This window comes from Vulpes lagopus, chromosome 8 (genome assembly GCF_018345385.1).
Source record: "Vulpes lagopus strain Blue_001 chromosome 8, ASM1834538v1, whole genome shotgun sequence".
NCBI classification, from domain to species: domain Eukaryota; kingdom Metazoa; phylum Chordata; class Mammalia; order Carnivora; family Canidae; genus Vulpes; species Vulpes lagopus.
The window spans coordinates 51,974,780-51,993,479 of record NC_054831.1 but is presented as its reverse complement, the minus strand read 5'-3'; the positions used below and the strand labels follow the sequence as shown (position 1 = coordinate 51,993,479).

General features: G+C 34.8%; 1 protein-coding gene and 1 pseudogene across 1 annotated transcript in view; one reads left to right on the top strand and one right to left on the bottom strand.

Annotated features, from left to right (window-relative positions):
- The window catches only part of LOC121497722 (MAM and LDL-receptor class A domain-containing protein 1-like), a 417,847-nt gene that overhangs the window by 219,931 nt on the left and 179,216 nt on the right, over positions 1 to 18,700 (bottom strand). The window contains 2 exon segments of the mRNA XM_041767461.1: positions 4,641 to 4,802; positions 4,891 to 4,985. Of these exon segments, the coding sequence (XP_041623395.1) occupies positions 4,641 to 4,802; positions 4,891 to 4,985 (257 nt within the window).
- On the top strand, positions 9,474 to 17,976 carry LOC121496960 (annotated as a pseudogene).

Below are 18,700 nucleotides of genomic sequence, written 5' to 3'. Positions count from 1 at the left end.
CTAAATGTTATTACTCCTTAACCATCTTCAGAAACTTTCTTAAATGCTGTTATCTTTGCTGACTAGATACATAAACACCATTCCTTATTTCTTGCAGCATGCACTCAGAGATGAATGGACTTCGATTTCATTAAGGCATGGACCCAGTACTTTACAGAAAAAGGTAACAAAGCCCTCTCACCTGACAACGGTCAGATCCAAAGGCTTTCTTGGAAACCCATGCTAAACCAGGGTCCAGCTGAAACTAAAATCTCTTATTTGGATATTTCTAAAGGTAGCATGAATGGTTTTAAAACAATCAGAAGGCAGCGTGGAGGGGCAATTGCAGAAAACAGAGTAATTCTCAGAGGCTTTTAAACTGGTGAGGCACCAGATATTGTCTGGAGATGGTGATTCCAAAATGCCCCCAAATAAGCCTCTTGCTTAAGCTTTTCAGGGCCAAGCTACAACAGGGTGGCCGGCAGTATGACAAGCACAGCACATCTCTGTGGCCTAGCTAAACAAAAGCATGTGAACATCTGCTCTCTTGCTGACAGGACAGAACTGAAACATACCTGCAATCTTAAAGATTGGTGTCGCCTAAGGATCCCAAGAGAGTCATAGGGTTTCCTAAGTTGTACAAAGCCTCTAAGGTAGAGGCACTGTTTTCGTATCAGCAATAAAGTATTTTGGCAAACAAGTTAATATACTGCACATGCATCTGCTTTTGCTGGAGCCACTGCTGCATTTTAAAGCACTCGAGTGAATAACCTCGCTGCCTCAGCTATAGCTGAATGGCCCTGGAGGTGATATATTTGGGAGTTTTAAGTTTTATATTTAGCTGCTACACATATTTAATCATCAGCCCCTGCAATGTAACATTTGGGAACGGATGGCTAGAAAGAACAGGGAGGTGGTTTTAAAAGGTTTAACACACAAGACTCTGTAGGTTCCAGCTCTACCCAACATTGGGCTGCTCACCAGTAAAGACTTCGACCTTAAGTTAGAGGCCGAGATGAGAAGGCACAAAGGTTGGCAAAGAGAGGTTAGGATTCTTTTACCATCCATTCTGGTTCAAAGTCGGAAGAAATGTGTTAAACAGTGACAATGTTTACACACAGACAAAATCTTATTTCTTATACAAATGAAAGTTTGTATGAGCATACAGACAGAAGGAGCTTTCAGCTCCAGTCAATGTGACTTAATCCCCTCAAAAGCACTCTCGGCTCTGCTTTATTGTTCTTTTGTTTTATTCTGTTTTACTTTCTTATTGAGAGAAGACAGAGAGACATAGGGGAGAAAGAAGAGAAGTGTTAAGAAACAAACTAGCAGTGCCTGGGTGGCTCAGTGGGTTGAACATCTGTCTTCAGCTCAAGTCATGATCTTGGGGTCCTGGGATGGAGCCCTACATTGGACTCCTTGCTCAGTGGGGAGTCTGCTTTCCCTCTCTCTCTCTCTTTGCCCTTCACCCCCACTCGTGCCCTCTCTCTCTTTCAAATAAATAATACATAAAATCCTTTAAAAAAAAAAAGAAATAAACCAGAAACTTCTCTAGCAGTTAATGACATGTGAATATACACAACAAATTAGATACATTATCTAATGCTCAAGGTTCTCAGTCTGCACACACATACACAGACAAACCTCAAAGCCAGGAACACATAGGCTATCTTCAATATGCCTATAAAAAATCTTCTCCTTACAAATCATCTACCAGATAAGGAGTTAATATCCAAAATATATAGGAAACTCATACAACTCAATAGCAAAAAATTAAACAAAATACCCACATAAATAAATAGTTAGATAACATCGTTCCAAATATAGACAGCATTTCAAAGAAGACATACAAATAGCCAGCAGGTACATGAAGATACTCAATATTACTGATCATCAGGGAAATGTAAATCAAAACCACAGTGAGATGTATTTCATACCTCCTAGAATGGCTATTCTCAAAAATACAAGATATAATGTGTCTAGAAGGATGTGGAGTAAAGGAACCCTTATTAACTGTTGGTCAGAATGTAAACTGGTGCAGCCATTATGAAAAATAGCATGGCAGTTCAAAAAACTAAAAATTGAACTACCATATGATCCAGCAATCCCACTTCTGGGTATATAATCAACAGAAATGAAATCACTATCTCAAAGAGATATCTGCACTCTCATATTTATTGAAACATTATTTACAATAACCAAGACATAGAAACAACTTAAGTGTCCATCAACAGAAGAATGGATAAAGAAAATGTGGTGTACACATACCAGGGTATAATTCAGCCAAGAAAGGAAGGAAATCCTATAATTTATGACAGCATGGCTGAAGCTTTTAAGGTATTATGCTAAGTGAAATATGTCAGAGAAAGACAAATATTTTATGATTCACTTATATGTGCAACCTATAGAATCCAAATTCATAAAAACAGAGTGATTATTTGCCAGGGTCTCGATGGTGGGGGAAATGGCGAAATGTTGGTCAAAGGGTACAAACCTTCAGCTATAAAATGAGTAAATTCTGGGTATCTAATAAGCAGCATGGTGAATATAGCTAATGATACTATATTATATACTTGCAAGTTGCTAAGAGAGAAGATCCTAAATGTTTTTACTGCATGAAAAAAATTGTAATTAGGTGATGTGATCGAAATGTTAACTAACTTTATTGTGGTAACCATTCCATAACGTACATACATCGAATCATCACAGTATATACCTTAAACTTACACATATATCAATAATATCTCAATAAAGCTGGGAGAAAAATCTTTTCTTTACATGCATTAGGAACGTTTCCTGAATTCCACCAGGCATATCCTGAGTGTCCCAAGTGAGTATTTGTTAAATCAATCAATCAATCATTCACTGGAAGACTTAAATGCCTGATGGTTTAAGATACCTTGCCCCATTCCCACCCCACACCACTATATTTGACTTCAATAGACTGCAAAGCTTCAAATGACAGAATTATGTTTCCAACCATACAGTTCCCCTGAAGTCCTATCATCCAAGTGTCATTTAACCCTCTACTAAGTGATTTTCTTTGATCCTCTTTGGATCCCCATTTAGTTTACAAAAGCCTGAAATTTCAAACTACAGTGAATTTATGACAGATCAATTAAGAAAATGTGTCATTCTTATATCTCACAATTCAATTTTACAATACAAATCCTGCTCATTCTCCCATCTTTCCTCTTATCATTCAAAATAACAAGTTAAAATTCAATCCAATTCAATCCCTATAGCTAAGCAAGTGCTAAATCCATCACATAGCAGATGATTTTCTATTCTGTATCAAAATTATAAAATTGATTATTATACTATTCAAATAATAGATGATAAAGAAAACCTGCTTCAGTTGAGTTGGCTAAATCAGCCTACAAACCAGCTTTAAAAAGCAAATTCATTCAGAATAAAAAGCTTTAAGATCCTGTTTTTAATGGGAAAATTTTTTCACTTTCCCAAATATAAAAATATGCAATACTTTACCAAGAACTCCTGTAGTAATCATTAGATTATAATTTCCACCATACATAAGTTTTATTAGGCTGCATAAATAATTTTGTCTTTTATGGGCTATGGGCTCTCATTCTCAAAATTATTTTGGAAAATAAAGGCTGTACTGAATAATTTGAGTTTAGCCATGAAATGAATATGACAATTATTCTACTTCAACAGCATTTGGAATTAGTATTTAAATCAAAGAGTATATTTCCTCATTACCCAATATAACCCTGTTCTCTCAAAAGTGTGAGAAAAGTCTGGAAGATAAGAAATTCTTAAGAATAAGAAATGAAAAGAAAGAGGAGGTTGGAATAGTAAAAGAAATAGAAAATGACGGGGATTTAAGAAATTAAGAGGATAATTAGAAAGTGATATTTTACTGACATATAAATATATGTTAATATATATCAACTTTAGTTTTTATACATAAATTTAAAAACTTCTTTTAAAAGTGTCTTTTAGGTAGACTGGCCATCTCAATTTCCTGAGACTCTGGTTTCAGTGCTTGAAAATCCTGGCAAATCCCTCACTCCTTGGCCAATTGGGAGAGTGACCATCCTATTTTTAAATGATTAATGATGTAGAAAAGACATTAGGGTTCAAAGCTGACAGCCAAAAAAGAATTCCTGAGATGTCTTTGGTGCATAAAGGGAGTTTTATTAAAGCAGTACCAGACTCATGGGCAGAATGGGCTGTAGAGGGACCATGAGGAGTGGCCCATTACATACCTTCAAGTTGGAAGGGGGTTAATGAGAGCCTAAGTCTCTAAAAAATTTTGGAAGCAAGGTTTCCAGGACCTTGGGGGGGGGGGGGCTAGCTATTGGACCCTTGGGATTTTGACTGCCAACATGTATCTTGGGAAGTAGAGATAAAAGGTAGACTTATAGGGTCTTGAGAGCCAGGCTAAGATTGCCTTTTGCCCTTAGCAAAGTATTAACATGGAAGAAGCTAAGTCCCTAGAGGAATGTCACTCTGCCCATCTCAAGGACTTGTCAACGAGCTGTAGATAGTAAGGAAATGTAATAATTTGTCTTTTGCCTTTGTTTTCCACATCAGTTAAAGACCTATATTTTCTCATTTTTTTCCTTCAATGATATGATTAGAAAACAGGAAACAAAAACAAAAAAAGAAAGAAAAAAGAAAACAGGAACACAAACCTGAAATTTCTGGTTGCTCTGGATGTTCATGACATTTCTCTCCCACTGACTCTGGAGAGCAGCAGTGTTTTGCCATAAATTCTTAATGGGACCATCACATGTAGTTTGAAGGCCAGCCATTAATTTGCCACTCACATGGCTGGAGAAGTAATAAAGTGTGATCTATGAAAAATAAGTAATGTCCAAACAATTACAAAACAGAAGTTCCCAAATGTGAAAGGTATTTAAAATGGTGTATGTTTTCAAATACCTGACAGGCATGTTGGTTATTCATTGGAAGAAAAACTCTACTTCTTAGGTTTGTGGATGTAGAATCCATTTTGGAGACCAGTGAGAGGAAGTGGGCTGTTGGCAAAAAAAAAATCAGCATGTTACAGTCAGAGGAATGCTTGGTAAACTTACTTAGTACACCAGGAAATAATAATTCAGGCCCATATCCGCATTAGGTCAATATATTTTTGTTTAAAGAATGAAAAATTTAACCACACCATTCACTTTTGCAAATGGTCTGACTGATAGCTTTATATCATTATATTCTCCAGCAAGATCGCTCATTGCAATTATACTCCCTATAACATAATTATACACTGCAGTCCATGACCTACTTTATCCCCTATAACATAGAAAGTTATAGCCCTGCAAAGATAGTATCCAGGGAAAACATTGCACTGTGATGGCCACCAAAATAAAAGAAATTGTTGTGGTTTACTCTAGAAAGAATTAGATCTAATAGTCCCAGCTTTTCCTGGGATCATGGAAAACAATGCAGAGCCCTAATGCTCTCCCACATGTTGCAGTACAGACTATGATAATGGACTGTTACTGTTTAGAAGGCTGCAACATGAATGGAACATTTCCCGGGCTTTCATAAATTTCCTACAAACCTTGACAGGGTTATAGTGTATCACGGGGAACCACTGTGCTCTACTACTCTATTCAGTATTTTGCTATTTGTCAAAAGGAATGAAAAAATAATGTTGATGATTATGATAACCTATCTACCAAGTTATTCCATGAGTTTAAAGCTGGATTGGAAATCAAATTTAATTGTCACATCATTGAGAGAATCAATAGTAAAATTATGAAACCTAAGAAACCTCTTCTTCCTTACACTGATTCCAATATTATACACTAATTAAGTAGAAAATAATGACATTAATGATTCCCATAAATATGGTCAGAGGCATAATTGAAATCCCTGCAATAACAGGAAACCATTCTCAGAACGTACTCTCTGTGATAATTATATAAACATAATGTAGATGAAGAGCTGGTATCACAGTAATACAAGTGGACAATCATTAATTTGCTCTTGCTTCATTTTTAGAAGGCAAAGCAAAAGCTAAGCAAATGAATAATCAAATAATACAATGAGCTATTATATTTATTATATACTATATATTGTTTTTAAAATAAGTATTATTTCAATATTATCAGCAATGCAAATGGTAATAGTATTCAACAGTCCCTAAATTATTATTTATAGGTACTCACTGTTAAAATCATCCCTGAGATAGGCAAAAAATTTTCATTTATCAAGGAAACTACTTAAATTAATTATATTTATTTTAAAGAGTTTGAACTTAAAAATTAGATTTGGCTCTATTAAATAGAGTAGAATGTATAATAAAATAATAGATTATTTAAATATTTAAGCAGTATATTTTATAAATTAACAAACTATCATTTGGTACATGTTACAACACTGTAAGTTATTCTGTATTTTGTCAAAAATCACATGAAGATTAATCTTCAGGTTATCATAAAAAGTAAAGTTTTGGGGGCACCTGGGTGGCTCAGTCAGTTAAGCAACTGACTCTTGATCTCAGCTCAGGTCATGATCTCAAGGCTGAGATCAAGCCCCATATCCAGTCCCATGCTCAGCTTGGAGTCAACTTGAGGTTTTCTCTCTCTCTCTCTACCCCTTCCCCTCCACTCCTCTCACACTCTAAATTAGATAGATAGATAGATGATAGATGATAGATGATAGATAGATGATGGATAGATAGATAGATGATAGATAGATAGATAGATAGATAGATAGATAGATAGATAGATAGAAAATAGATATTTTTTAAGTAAAGTTTTAAATTCAGAAACAGCTTGAGATCTTTTGACCTTTGTCTAGGAATAAACTTCCTTTCTATGGCCAAAAACAAAAACAATGCTCAAAATGCACCCAATACCAACATCTGATTTCTACCTTTAATTCCAATTTAGTGGCAATAGGAAGCATTTTTTTAAATGCACACTCAATTTTACCTTGCTCCCTATAGTGTGAGTATAGAATTTAATTCACTGGTAAAGATGTTCCTTAGAGAAAAATACTATCTTATGGAAGACTCTTGTTTTCCAAAGCAGTTCAGTCATCATGTCTATGAGTAAAAAAGAAAGAAGCACATCCTTGGTGGCATAAGTTTTTCCCACACATCCTTCATCTTACACCACTTCCCACTACTACTTCTAACCATTGAGAAGAGGCTTAAGCAACTGATAACCAAAATGTACCCAGGGTTTTCTGCACACACCCCTCTTACCCTCTGAAGTAGACTATTAACAATCATCACACACATATATGCAAACATCACTGTCACCATTTTAAGTTTCATATTAATCTTTATCATATCCATCTCAGTTTGTTCATATGATTCATAAATTCCCATTTTATGCCTTCATCCATGTAAGCCACCAAATAGTCTATCTTTAAAACATATGTCACATAATCTCATGGTGAAGTGTTAACTATCAAAATGACAAAATAAGAACAAACAGTATGATTTTATTGATAATGTTAAATGTTTACATTAAAGGGCTTTCAAAGAATTTTTTTTTCTCATTTGCTGGGTAAGTGGTGAAATAAAATCCCAACATAAACTGAGATTGATGATCAAAAAAAGAAAAAAGAAAGAAAATAAAGTATATAAAATATGAAAGCAACAAAAATCATGAATCAAGTGTGGAGGGCTAAATCCAACAACTTTGGCAGTGAATTCTATCAGCCTTGATCCTCAGGAAAGATAAGGCAAAATTTTCAGTCTCACTTTCTTCAGCTATTGACAGGCAACCTTGTATTTCCTCCATTTCCCAAGTGCTAAGTGATTAATAGGAATGAGTGTGAGCAGAAGGAACATAAATCCTATTGCATGTTATAGAGCAACCAACTGGCTCAAAGGAACTTAAAAAAATTGAGTATTTTGACAGTGAGATAATATCAGTACTCAAGAGCATTTCCCCAATAATCAGGCTGCAGGAATGGATCATCATGACAAGGTCTAAGGCCTGAAGCAAAGGTTAGAAAGTCAAAACTTTTGGAAAGGTAAAAGTGTGCTCATCTATGACAGAAATATGACTAAGTCCAGATAACAGGGAGGAAATAATAGTCTTTGATATAATCTTTTTTCCAGTTGGTAATTTCTATTTATTGAATTGTTTCCATTAAATCATAAGTTTTGCCTCATACCTTCTCATTAAACTAACAAGTTCAACACAACCACATATTTTCTAGAACTGTATCTCTTAAAGGATATCCTTGAATAGCAATCTCTTAAAATTGCTGGTAACTTATAAATGAATGTAGCCGTGTCAATTTAAGCCTGTTTCAGTCATGAAGAGCTAGAGGAATCACTTTAGTGGATCATAAAACTTTACTATAAACATGAGGGTGATGTTAACAAAAATGCCAATGTAAAGACCTCTCAAATTTATCCCTCCATAAAGGCAATTTAAAAAAAAAGGCGAGTTTTGTGGGTTCTGTTTTTGTTTCTTTAAGTAGGCTCCACATCCAGAGCAGAGTTCAACATGAGGCTTGAACTCACGACCCTGAGATCAAGACCTGAGCCGAAATCAAGGGTCAGATGCTCAACTGACTGAGCCTCCCAGGTACCCCTTATGGTTTTTTAACTTATCCTATTCCCATTGCCTACTTCCAGCTTCATAACAGCTTTGAAAAACAGAAGCCACAGCAATAAGCAAAATAGAGTTAGAGCTCTCAAAGCATCATTACCAAATAATTGTGATTATTTGACATGTCTGGTATTTCCCTTAAGACCCCACTTACAAGGCTGTCTGAACTTCACCACATTAATAACTTGTCCAGTGCAAAAGGTCTCTTCCCAGCACGCATTTAAGTCAGTTGGCTACTCTGTAACATGCAAAAGGATTTATGTTCCTTTCTGCTCTCACTCATTCCTATTAATCACTTAGCACTTGGGAAATGGAGGAAATGCAAGGTAAACATTTTAATTTTAGAGTTGCCTGAGGTAGTGTATAACTGTTGGAGCCTAAATAGTTGAACCAAAAAGATTAAAGCAAACTCTAGGGAATGGGATATCCCATAGGACATGGCTTTGAAATATTCCTATTTTTCCTGCAAATCTAGATGGACCTGTACTTGCACACGGCTATGCACATGCTCTTTAAAGACCTGACAAGGCCCTAAGCTCTCATTTCTGAACGACTTTGAGCATCTGTGTAAGCAGAAAGCTAAGATTAAGAGTTATCAACTGCCTGGTTTTGTTAAAGGTGTCCCTCAACATGCACACAAAGTCCCTCAACAAACACTGGGAGATTTATTGATTCCGGGCATTTAAAGAACTCTGTTTTCAATCATGAATTGACCACGAAGCTGACCAAGCAGAGATTTCAGTGGCTACATATGACAAGAATAAAGACTACAGAATTGGTCTAGAAAAGTCACTAAAATAAACAAAAACAACAAATTAGACAACAACAAAAAATGTCGAAGAGACCAGACTTTCAGATTTGCCATATTATGTTGTTTTAAATGTCCATGTTTCAAAAGAAATTGTGATAAATGTAAAGAAACATGAAAATATGACGTATACTGAAGGAAAAAAGTAATCAATGGAAAGTGTCTCTCTATTGGATAAAGACCTTAAATCAGCTATTTTAAATATTTCAAAGAGCCAATGGAAACCATGTCTAAAATGCTAAAGAAACCATGAGAATGATGGCTCACAAAATAGATAGTATTAATAAAATAGAATATCTGGAACATCAAGAGATAGAAACTATACAAATCAATAACTATCATTATAATTGGTTTTTATAGTTGATAAAAATAAAAATTATAATTCACTGTTGATGGGCACACAATATAAAAAGATGTACTTTAGTCAGTAACAGTGTGAAGTATGGAGAATGGAGATGGATAAGGCACATTTATTTCATACGCTATTGCGGTTAGATTGATTATAATCCAACCTAGATTGTTATTGTCTCTAGGGCAATCACTAATAAAGTAATTCAAGAAATACATAGTGAAAAAGTAAGTTAACATGATATACTACAAAATATCTATGTAACAGAAAACAGTAATGGAGGAAAAGAGTAACAAGAAAGACAGGAGACAGAGAAAACAAACAGTAGGTGCCCGGTGTAAATACCATCTTATCAGTAGTCATGCTATTTGTAAACTGATTAAAATCTCCAATCAAAACTCTGAGGTTGGCATGTTGTATAAATATATGATCCAACAATACAACTACCCAAAAAGGATGAAAATAAAAGGACGTAAAACCATAATATATAAACAATAACTAATGGAGAGTTGGAAATTCAGGGGGAAAAAAGATTTAACACATGAGAAAATTGTTATTAGAGATAAACAAGTACATTTTATAATGATAAAAGTATCAAGTCATCAAGAAAATATAATAATTATAAACATGCACCTCAAAACAGAGCTGTAAATTATATGAAACAAAAGCTAATAAAAGCAAAGTGAAAATAGACAAATTCAACAATAATAGTTGGAGACTTTGGTACCCCACTTTCAAAGATAGAACACATAGAAGATCAGTAAGGAAACAAAAGACTTGAGCAACACAATACACATATTGGACCTAACAGACACATATAGAACACTCCATCCAACGACAGTAAAATTCATATGTTTCTACAGTGTACACAGAATATTCTCCAGAAAAGATCATATTTCAGGCCATAAAACAACTATCAACTATCACATTTAACAAGATATGAATTAAACAAGTGTGTTCTATGACCACAATAGAGTGATTTGAGTCAATAGCAGAAATAAATGTGGGAAATCCCCAAATATGTGGAAATCAAAAAACATACTCCTTAAATAACCAATGGATCAAAGGGAAAACCAGAAGGGATATTAGAAAATTCTTGATATGAATGAAAATAAAAATACACTGTATCAAAATGTATGGGACACAGTAAATCAGTGCTTAGAAATAAATAGAAGTAATTTAGTAAATTACTAAATTAAAAAAAGTAAGTTTTTAAATCACAGTCTAACCTTCCACTTTACAAAGTTCAAAAGAAGAGCAGACTAACCCCAAAGCAAGCCTAGCTTTGATTTGATATTAGAGCAGAGATACATGAAATTAAAAAACAGACAACAGAAACAAATTAAACCAAAATTTGGTTCTTGAAAAGATCAACACAATTAACAAGCCTGTTACTGGACTGATTAATAGGGGGGGAAATTGCTAAACGAATAGTGAAACAAGGGTCAGAACTACCAATGTTATAGCAACATAACTATACGGTAATATTATCAATGATTGCAGCTAACAAATTGGATAACATAAATAGATGATATGAAAAATTCCTAGAAAGACAGAAACATTGACTCAGGACCAAAACTAATTCAAGGAGAAATATAAAATCTGAATAAACTGTAACAAATAAGGAGAATTAATCAGTCATCAAAAAACTTTCCACAAAGAAATTCTCAGTCACAGAAGGATTAACCACCAGTGAATTCTACAAAAACATTTAAATAAGAATTAAAACCAATACTTCACAAACTCTTGCACAAAGTGGAAAAGGAAAGAATACTTCTCAACTCATTCTGCGAGGCCATTATTATTTGGTATTACTTTAGTACCAAAACCAGACAAGCATATGACAATAAAAAAACAAAAAAAAAACTATAGATCGATATCTTGATTAATATAAATGTAAAAATCCTAAACAAAATATAATAAATCTCATCAAGCAAGATACAAAAAGGATTATTCACCAGGACTAAGTAGAATTTATCTCAGGAATGCAAAGTTAGTTTAACATATGAAAACCAATCACTATAAAATGCTATATTGATCAAATAAAGGATAAAAATCACGTGATCATTTCAACAGATGCAGAAAACACACCTGACAAATTCTCATGATGAAACCATTCAACATGCTAGTTACAGAAGGGAACATGCTTACCAGACAAATGACTTTTACAGAAAACTCTCACCTAACAATATGCCTGATGGTGAAAGAGTGAAAATTGTCACCCTAGTAGGAATAAGATAAGGATATCTGGCATTACCACTTCTATTCAAAATTATACTGGAGTTTCTAGCCAGGGAATTAGATAAGGAAATGAAATAAAAGGCATCCAGAATGGAAACAGAAAGTAAAACGATCTCTACTTGCAAATAACATTATTGTATACAGAAGGTCACTATGTGATTACATGGGTTGAATAGTCCAGGTTAAATTAAAGGTCTGCTGATGAGTAACCATAGTACATCTATAAAGTCCTTCCACAAAAGTACCTGGATTCATTTTGATTGAATAACTATGGGATGGGAAATTTGGAGGGTACATTTTTAGAATTCTGCTACCACCATTAGGTAGGCACTAGGTCAGGAAGGCACTAGTTTGGTTCTCCTGTCCCACTTGCTCCATTTTAAGGTGTTGACCAGTCTATGAAGCCTAAACTAGTTATGTCCTTGTAAATTCTTCCTTGACTAATTCAGTTATAACACACATTGAATCAATGTATGTACTCATCGGGTTGCCAGACTTCATTTGCAAAGAATTGAAATCCACTGTGTCCTTTCCAATTGCTTTAATTCGTAAAATTCCCTGCCTGCTTTCATTTGAGAGAATCTCAGTCTACTGGCTATTTATGGCTATATATTCTTTTTTTTTTTTTAAGGTGGGGGGCAGATCCCTGAGTAGCTCAGTGGGTTTAGCACCTGCCTTCGGCCCGGGGCATGATCCTGGAGTCCCAGGATTGGGTCCCACGTCAGGCTCCCTGCGTGGAGCCTGCTTCTCCCTCTGCCTGTGTCTCTGCCTCTCTTTCTCTCTGTGTCTCTCATGAATAAACAAATAAATAAAATCTTTAAAAAAATAAAAAAGGTATATTCTTTGAAACTTGTATTACATTTATTTTAATTCACTGTTAGTTGATTTTATGTATTTCTGTTGAGTATGGATTTTTTTCACTTGTGAGTGAATTAATTTGAATATACACTTATATAAATTTCAAATAAATAAGCCATCTGCCTGTAAAGAATAAAATTCCTGCCAAAAGAAAAACAAATGATATATATGAAAACATTTCCGTATGTCTACAGAGAAATTATAAAATGTATTATTGTTTAGCTCAAATCAGTGGAATAATAAATTTCTGTATTTCTACAGAGATATTACAGAATGTATTATTATTTAGCTCAAATCAGTAGAATAATAATATTTACTTTAAAACATTTGACAGCTTGACTACTTTTGTTATATGGAAAAATTTCATTGACGTCATATCAGTTAATTCAAATAATCATCTAAGTTGTCAACTATGATTTCCTGACTGATGTATTACTCAGAATTTGAAGTAAAAGAAATGGGAAAATAAACAGATATTATATTATCTAATAAGAAATAGGCATCAATTTTGTTCAGGAAGTATGAAAACTTCATGCAGCTCACTAAAATGCACACAACATGCGGGCACACATCAAGGACCTTGATATGATTAGCTTGACAATCAAATAATTTGTGGAAGAAATAAAGCTCTCTGCAAAATACTACTTGAGGCAGAGTGAATCATTAAGGATCAAATATATACACTTTTGAAATTCTTTGTGCAACTCCTCAGTCACTGCCACACATCCATCAACATCTCTCATTTCTGCAAGCCTGGTCAGACAGAAACAGATTTAGGATTGTCAACTGGGTTGGATAGAAGGGGGAAAGAGGGAAGGCAATGATACTGATGAACAAAATCAGTAACCTTTGGATGATATAGTTCTTGATATTCCCAAATATACATTTGGCTTAATCTTCATTTCCAAAGACAGTATCCTCAGAGCAGACTGCCTGAGCACACCAAGTATCTCTACATGGTCCTTACGTGGTTCTTTCATTTTCAAATATCATGTCTCTCACTTCTCTGTCCATTGAAATACCATTCATCTTTCAAGTCCTTTCTCAAGTCTTAAAGTGATGACACCAGTTTGCAGTTGGAGTGGGCTTCTTTCCAGGGTAAGAATTTGCTTATGTCCACAGAGCAATATGCTCAGGCTAACATTGCAGCACTTTTAAAATTTCCTCTGTGTTATAATTAATTGTGTTATTGTCAAGAATGCTTTTCAAAGAGATCATATCATATGCAGCATATACCGTCATAGTCTTTATAACAGTCATAGCTTTATCATGATGTCTTACACACTCTGGGGTTAATAAAATCTTCTGAATTGAAATTAAATTCACAATTGTCACCACCACACATAAATACATGTACATAAATATATCAAATAAATTTTTTCATGTCTAATTATTTTTTACTTTTAAAATAGTGTTACTACAATATTGAAATGGAACAATACTCTGAATTTCATTTCAGAAATACAAATTTTGCTTGCATTTTTTTTGTAAGTCACAGGCTTACCTACTATAATAAAATCTCATTCACTGAATATTCAGATGAATTTGCAAGAAACAGCATAATAGAATTGATTCTTATACAGAATCAGAGTATATGTCAAGATATGCCTTACCTATGTTTGCTACAAAAATGACTGCCAACCACTAAAATTAAGATAACTTATCTGTTAGTTCTTGGAGGAGAAATCTGATCCTTAACTCACATATCTCCATAGTGCATATTATCAGATGCAAAAAATGCTCAATTAATGTTTATTGAACAGAGTGAGAGATAGCAAACTATGGCTCATTGACCAATCCCACCTGCCACCTGATTTTGTATGGCCTCAAAACTAAGGGTTTTTACACATGTAAATGATTGAAAAAGTTCAAAACAGAAATATTTGCTGACATGTGAAAATTATATGAATTATAAATTCTAGAGTCCATCAATACAGTTTTATTGTAACATAGCCATGTTCAATCTTTATGTATTGTCTATGGCTGTTTCCACAGTATAATGGCAGGGTTGAGTAACTGGGACACGTGAATAATCTAAAAAGCCAAAACTATTTACTATCTGGTATTTGAAGGAAAAGTATGCAGATTCCTAGAATAGAAAAGGTATAAAGTTTATGTCTCCCTCACTAGATTATGAATTCACGGGGGAGAAGAGCTTTGTTCTTCTTCACTCTTATATATGCAGGTCCTAGAATAATATGTAGAGAAAATAAATGCTCAATAACAAGTTTTAAAAATAATAAAGAATAAATGAACATTAATTTTTACTGTTATCAAAATAAACAGATATTAAGATTATAAAGGCTACAAAAACTTAACCTAGAAAGTGAGTATGAGATTCTTTTTTTCCGGTTTTTGTCTTTTGCTGTTTCTTATCAGTAAAATAATACAACTCACTGTCTAAATAATGCAGCTTGCCAAGTATTAAGAAATGTATTATGGTTCCTAGTGCCCATTACAAAGGGCAGCATGGAACAGTTTAGGCCATGCTGATATGACAACACTCAGTGATAAATATAATGTTTATTCAGAAAGATCTAAAAGCTAAGACCTTGGGAGGCTTTAAAGATAAACCAAAGAGGCATACTTTATGGGAACAGAAACTTGGAGGAAGGCATCAGAACATGTTACATTCTTTTAGGCTTTGGCCTGAAGTCAGGCTGCAGTTGTACCTGGTGTGTGTGGCTAAAATTCTGATAGAAAGGCTGCTATCTCCTTGACCCAGAAGAAGCTAGGACAGCCAAGTCTACCATAAATAAAGGAAGAATTCTAGAAAGAAGAGAACCAGAAGAAGAGGTGGCCTATGTTCCATAAATACCCAAATCTCTGGCTAAACTTAAAATATGCATGTGCAGGCAGGGAGCACATCTAGTAAAGGTTAAAAGTACTGAATTGATCTTTGAACCACCACCCGCAACAAACAAAACAGGGTCTTCACTTTGAGTCTAAACAAGCTAACCATACACTTAATCAAACAAATTATAAGCACCTTAGAAAAAGCTCTGGCAATTCTCATAAAACTGGACATTCGTTGAGACAGCATTTCGCTTCTAGGTATTTACCTGAGAGAATTAAAAACATAAGGACACAAAGATTTATTGAGGAATGTTTATAGAAGTTTTATTCATGATATTCCATAACAGGAAAAAACACAGGTGTCCACCAATAAGAGAATGGATGAAATAACTTACACAATTGCATTCTACTCAGCAATAAAAAGGAATCTTTTTTAATATAAAGCTTACCATTGTTGCAAAGTTGTATTTGAACTTTTGTAGTGATTATCATTTCATCTAAATGCAATGCTATATACTTTAAAAAAATCAATATTATATTTTAATCACTCTGCCACAAGCTTTAGTAGACTTCAAATATTGACACAGTGATGTTTTTAATGTTCTAATAGATTTTCAAACTTAGCTCTGAAAACTTCTCAGGGCATTGATTACATGATGGAAAATATTATTTTGGAGCACTAGCAAATTATTTCAAGAGTAACTTAATAAAAAATTTCATTAATACTCATGAAATAAGGATTTTTGAATGGAGACAAGATTCCAACAAGATAATTTTTCTATAAACATTTTCAAACAGCTAATATCTAAAGACAGAACATTTGCTTATTTAAAATAATATCTAGGGAAATAGTCACATTTAACATTTAATTTAATTATTTAATTTAATTATAGTTACAAGAGATGCATCACTATTGTTGAAATCACCAGCCTTCAACAATTATGTCAGGCAATATTTTGCCCCCTTCTCCCTATGAGGCTTATTATTTTTTTAAGATTTATTTATTTGTGATAGGCATAGAGAAAGAGAGGCAGAGACACAGGCAGAGGGAGAAGCAGACTCCATGCCAGGAGCCTGACGCGGGACTCGATCCCGGGACTACAGGATCGCGCCCTGGGCCAAAGGCAGGCGCTAAACCGCTGAGCCACCCAGGGATTCCTGGCTTGTTTTATTATTATTCCCACTTTTCACAGGTGAGGAAACTGAGAATACATGAGACTAGCAGCTTGATGACCAGGGTTCAAAATCATCCAGTTTGACTCCAGAGATGTGAACTCAAACCAAGTCATGTGGATACAATGGTGTGCGCCTATAAAACATTTCAATTTAGATGTAATCACTACCATTTTATTTCTTGACTGGCCATTCAAAGAATAAGCATGACAAAATGAGAAAAGAGTAGGAAGTAAGAAAAGAACGAAGGAAGGAAAAGGAACGAACGCGCCGAGGACCAGTTGCTTCCGAACATCCTGCTCACCGGTACCCCGGGGGGTTGGAAAAACCATACTAGGCAGAGAACTTGCATCGAGATCAGGACTGAAATACATTAATGTGGGTGATTGAGCTCAAGAAGTCTGATCAACAGATATCATGGAGCCAAGAGCATGCCGAGAGATGCACAGATGATGGCACAAATCCTGAAGGATCTGGGGATTATAGAATATGAGCCAAGAGTTATAAATCAGATGTTGGAGTTTGCCTTCCGATATGTAACCTCAATACTAGATGATGCAAAAATTTATTCAAGCCATGCTAAGAAGGCTACTGTTGATGCAGACGATGTGCGGCTGGCCATTCAGTGTCCTGCTGACCAGTCTTACCTCTCCTCCCCCAAGATATTTTTTATTGGATATTGCAAGGCAAAGAAATCAAACTCCTTTGCTGTTAATCAAGCCATATTCAGGCCCCAGGTTGCCACCTGATAGATATTGCTTGACGGCTCCAAACTATAGACTTAAGTCTTTACAAAAAAAGACATCAACTTCTGCGGAAGAATAACAGTTCCACGGTTAAGTGTTAGTTCTGTTACTAGCCGACCAAGTACTCCCACTCTTGGTACACCAACCCCACAAACCATGTCAGTGTCAACTAAAGTAGGGACTCCCATGTCCCTCACAGGGCAGAGGTTTACAGTACAGATGCCCACATCACAGTCCCCAACTGTAAAAGCATCAATTCCTGCGACATCCGCAGTTCAGAATGTTCTGATTAATCCATCATTAATTGGGTCCAAAAACATTCTTATCACTACAAACATGGTGTCATCACAAAATACTTCCAATGAATCATCAAATGCATTGAAAAGAAAACGAGAAGATGATGATGATGATGATGATGATGATGATGATGACTATGATAATGTGTAATCTAGCCTTGATGCTTGTAACATGTAACCTTGGTCTTAAATCCATTGTACTGAGATTAAACGTACATGCTGGGTATTTTCAAGTTGTGCTGTAGAAAACTTAAATGGTATTTAATGAGTAAATATAGTTATCCTTTCCTATTGAGATGTTGGGTTTTTTTTAATAGGATTAGTAATGGTTATTCATTAGCCTTGAAGTGTGAAAAATAAAATTGTTGTTCATCAAAAAAAAAAAAAAAAAGATCAAAGGAAGAGAGGGAGGAGGGAAGGAAAGGGGAGCAAGAAGCACAATGACAGAGATCCCAGTTGTCTAAGTCAAAGATGAGGAGGCACACAAGGAGAAGAGAATAAGAGACACATGCAGCAAAAGGAGAAAATTTCAGGTATCCTGCCCAAGAAGATAAGTAAATGTATGCTGTGAAAAGTCTTGAAGTAAAAGAAAAAAGTGGTGGGGAGGTTCTAAAGGAGAGATATACAGAGTCAAACAATTTGCAAGGTTTTGTAATGGTTAAAAGGTGGAAGCCAGATTCAATATCATCGCCATCTAATGTAACTGAACACATCGTAAAAATTTTGTTTTGCAGTGAGTCTTTGGTCCTATTTGTAAAGCTGATCCCTGGTTTATCATAAAGTTGGCTTATTCCTAACAAGTGTCAAAGATTTTTTTACAAAGAAGTATTTTTGCCATCAAAGCCAAGCAAAGTAATAAACTCCAGTTCACTTACCTAGAAGTGAAATTT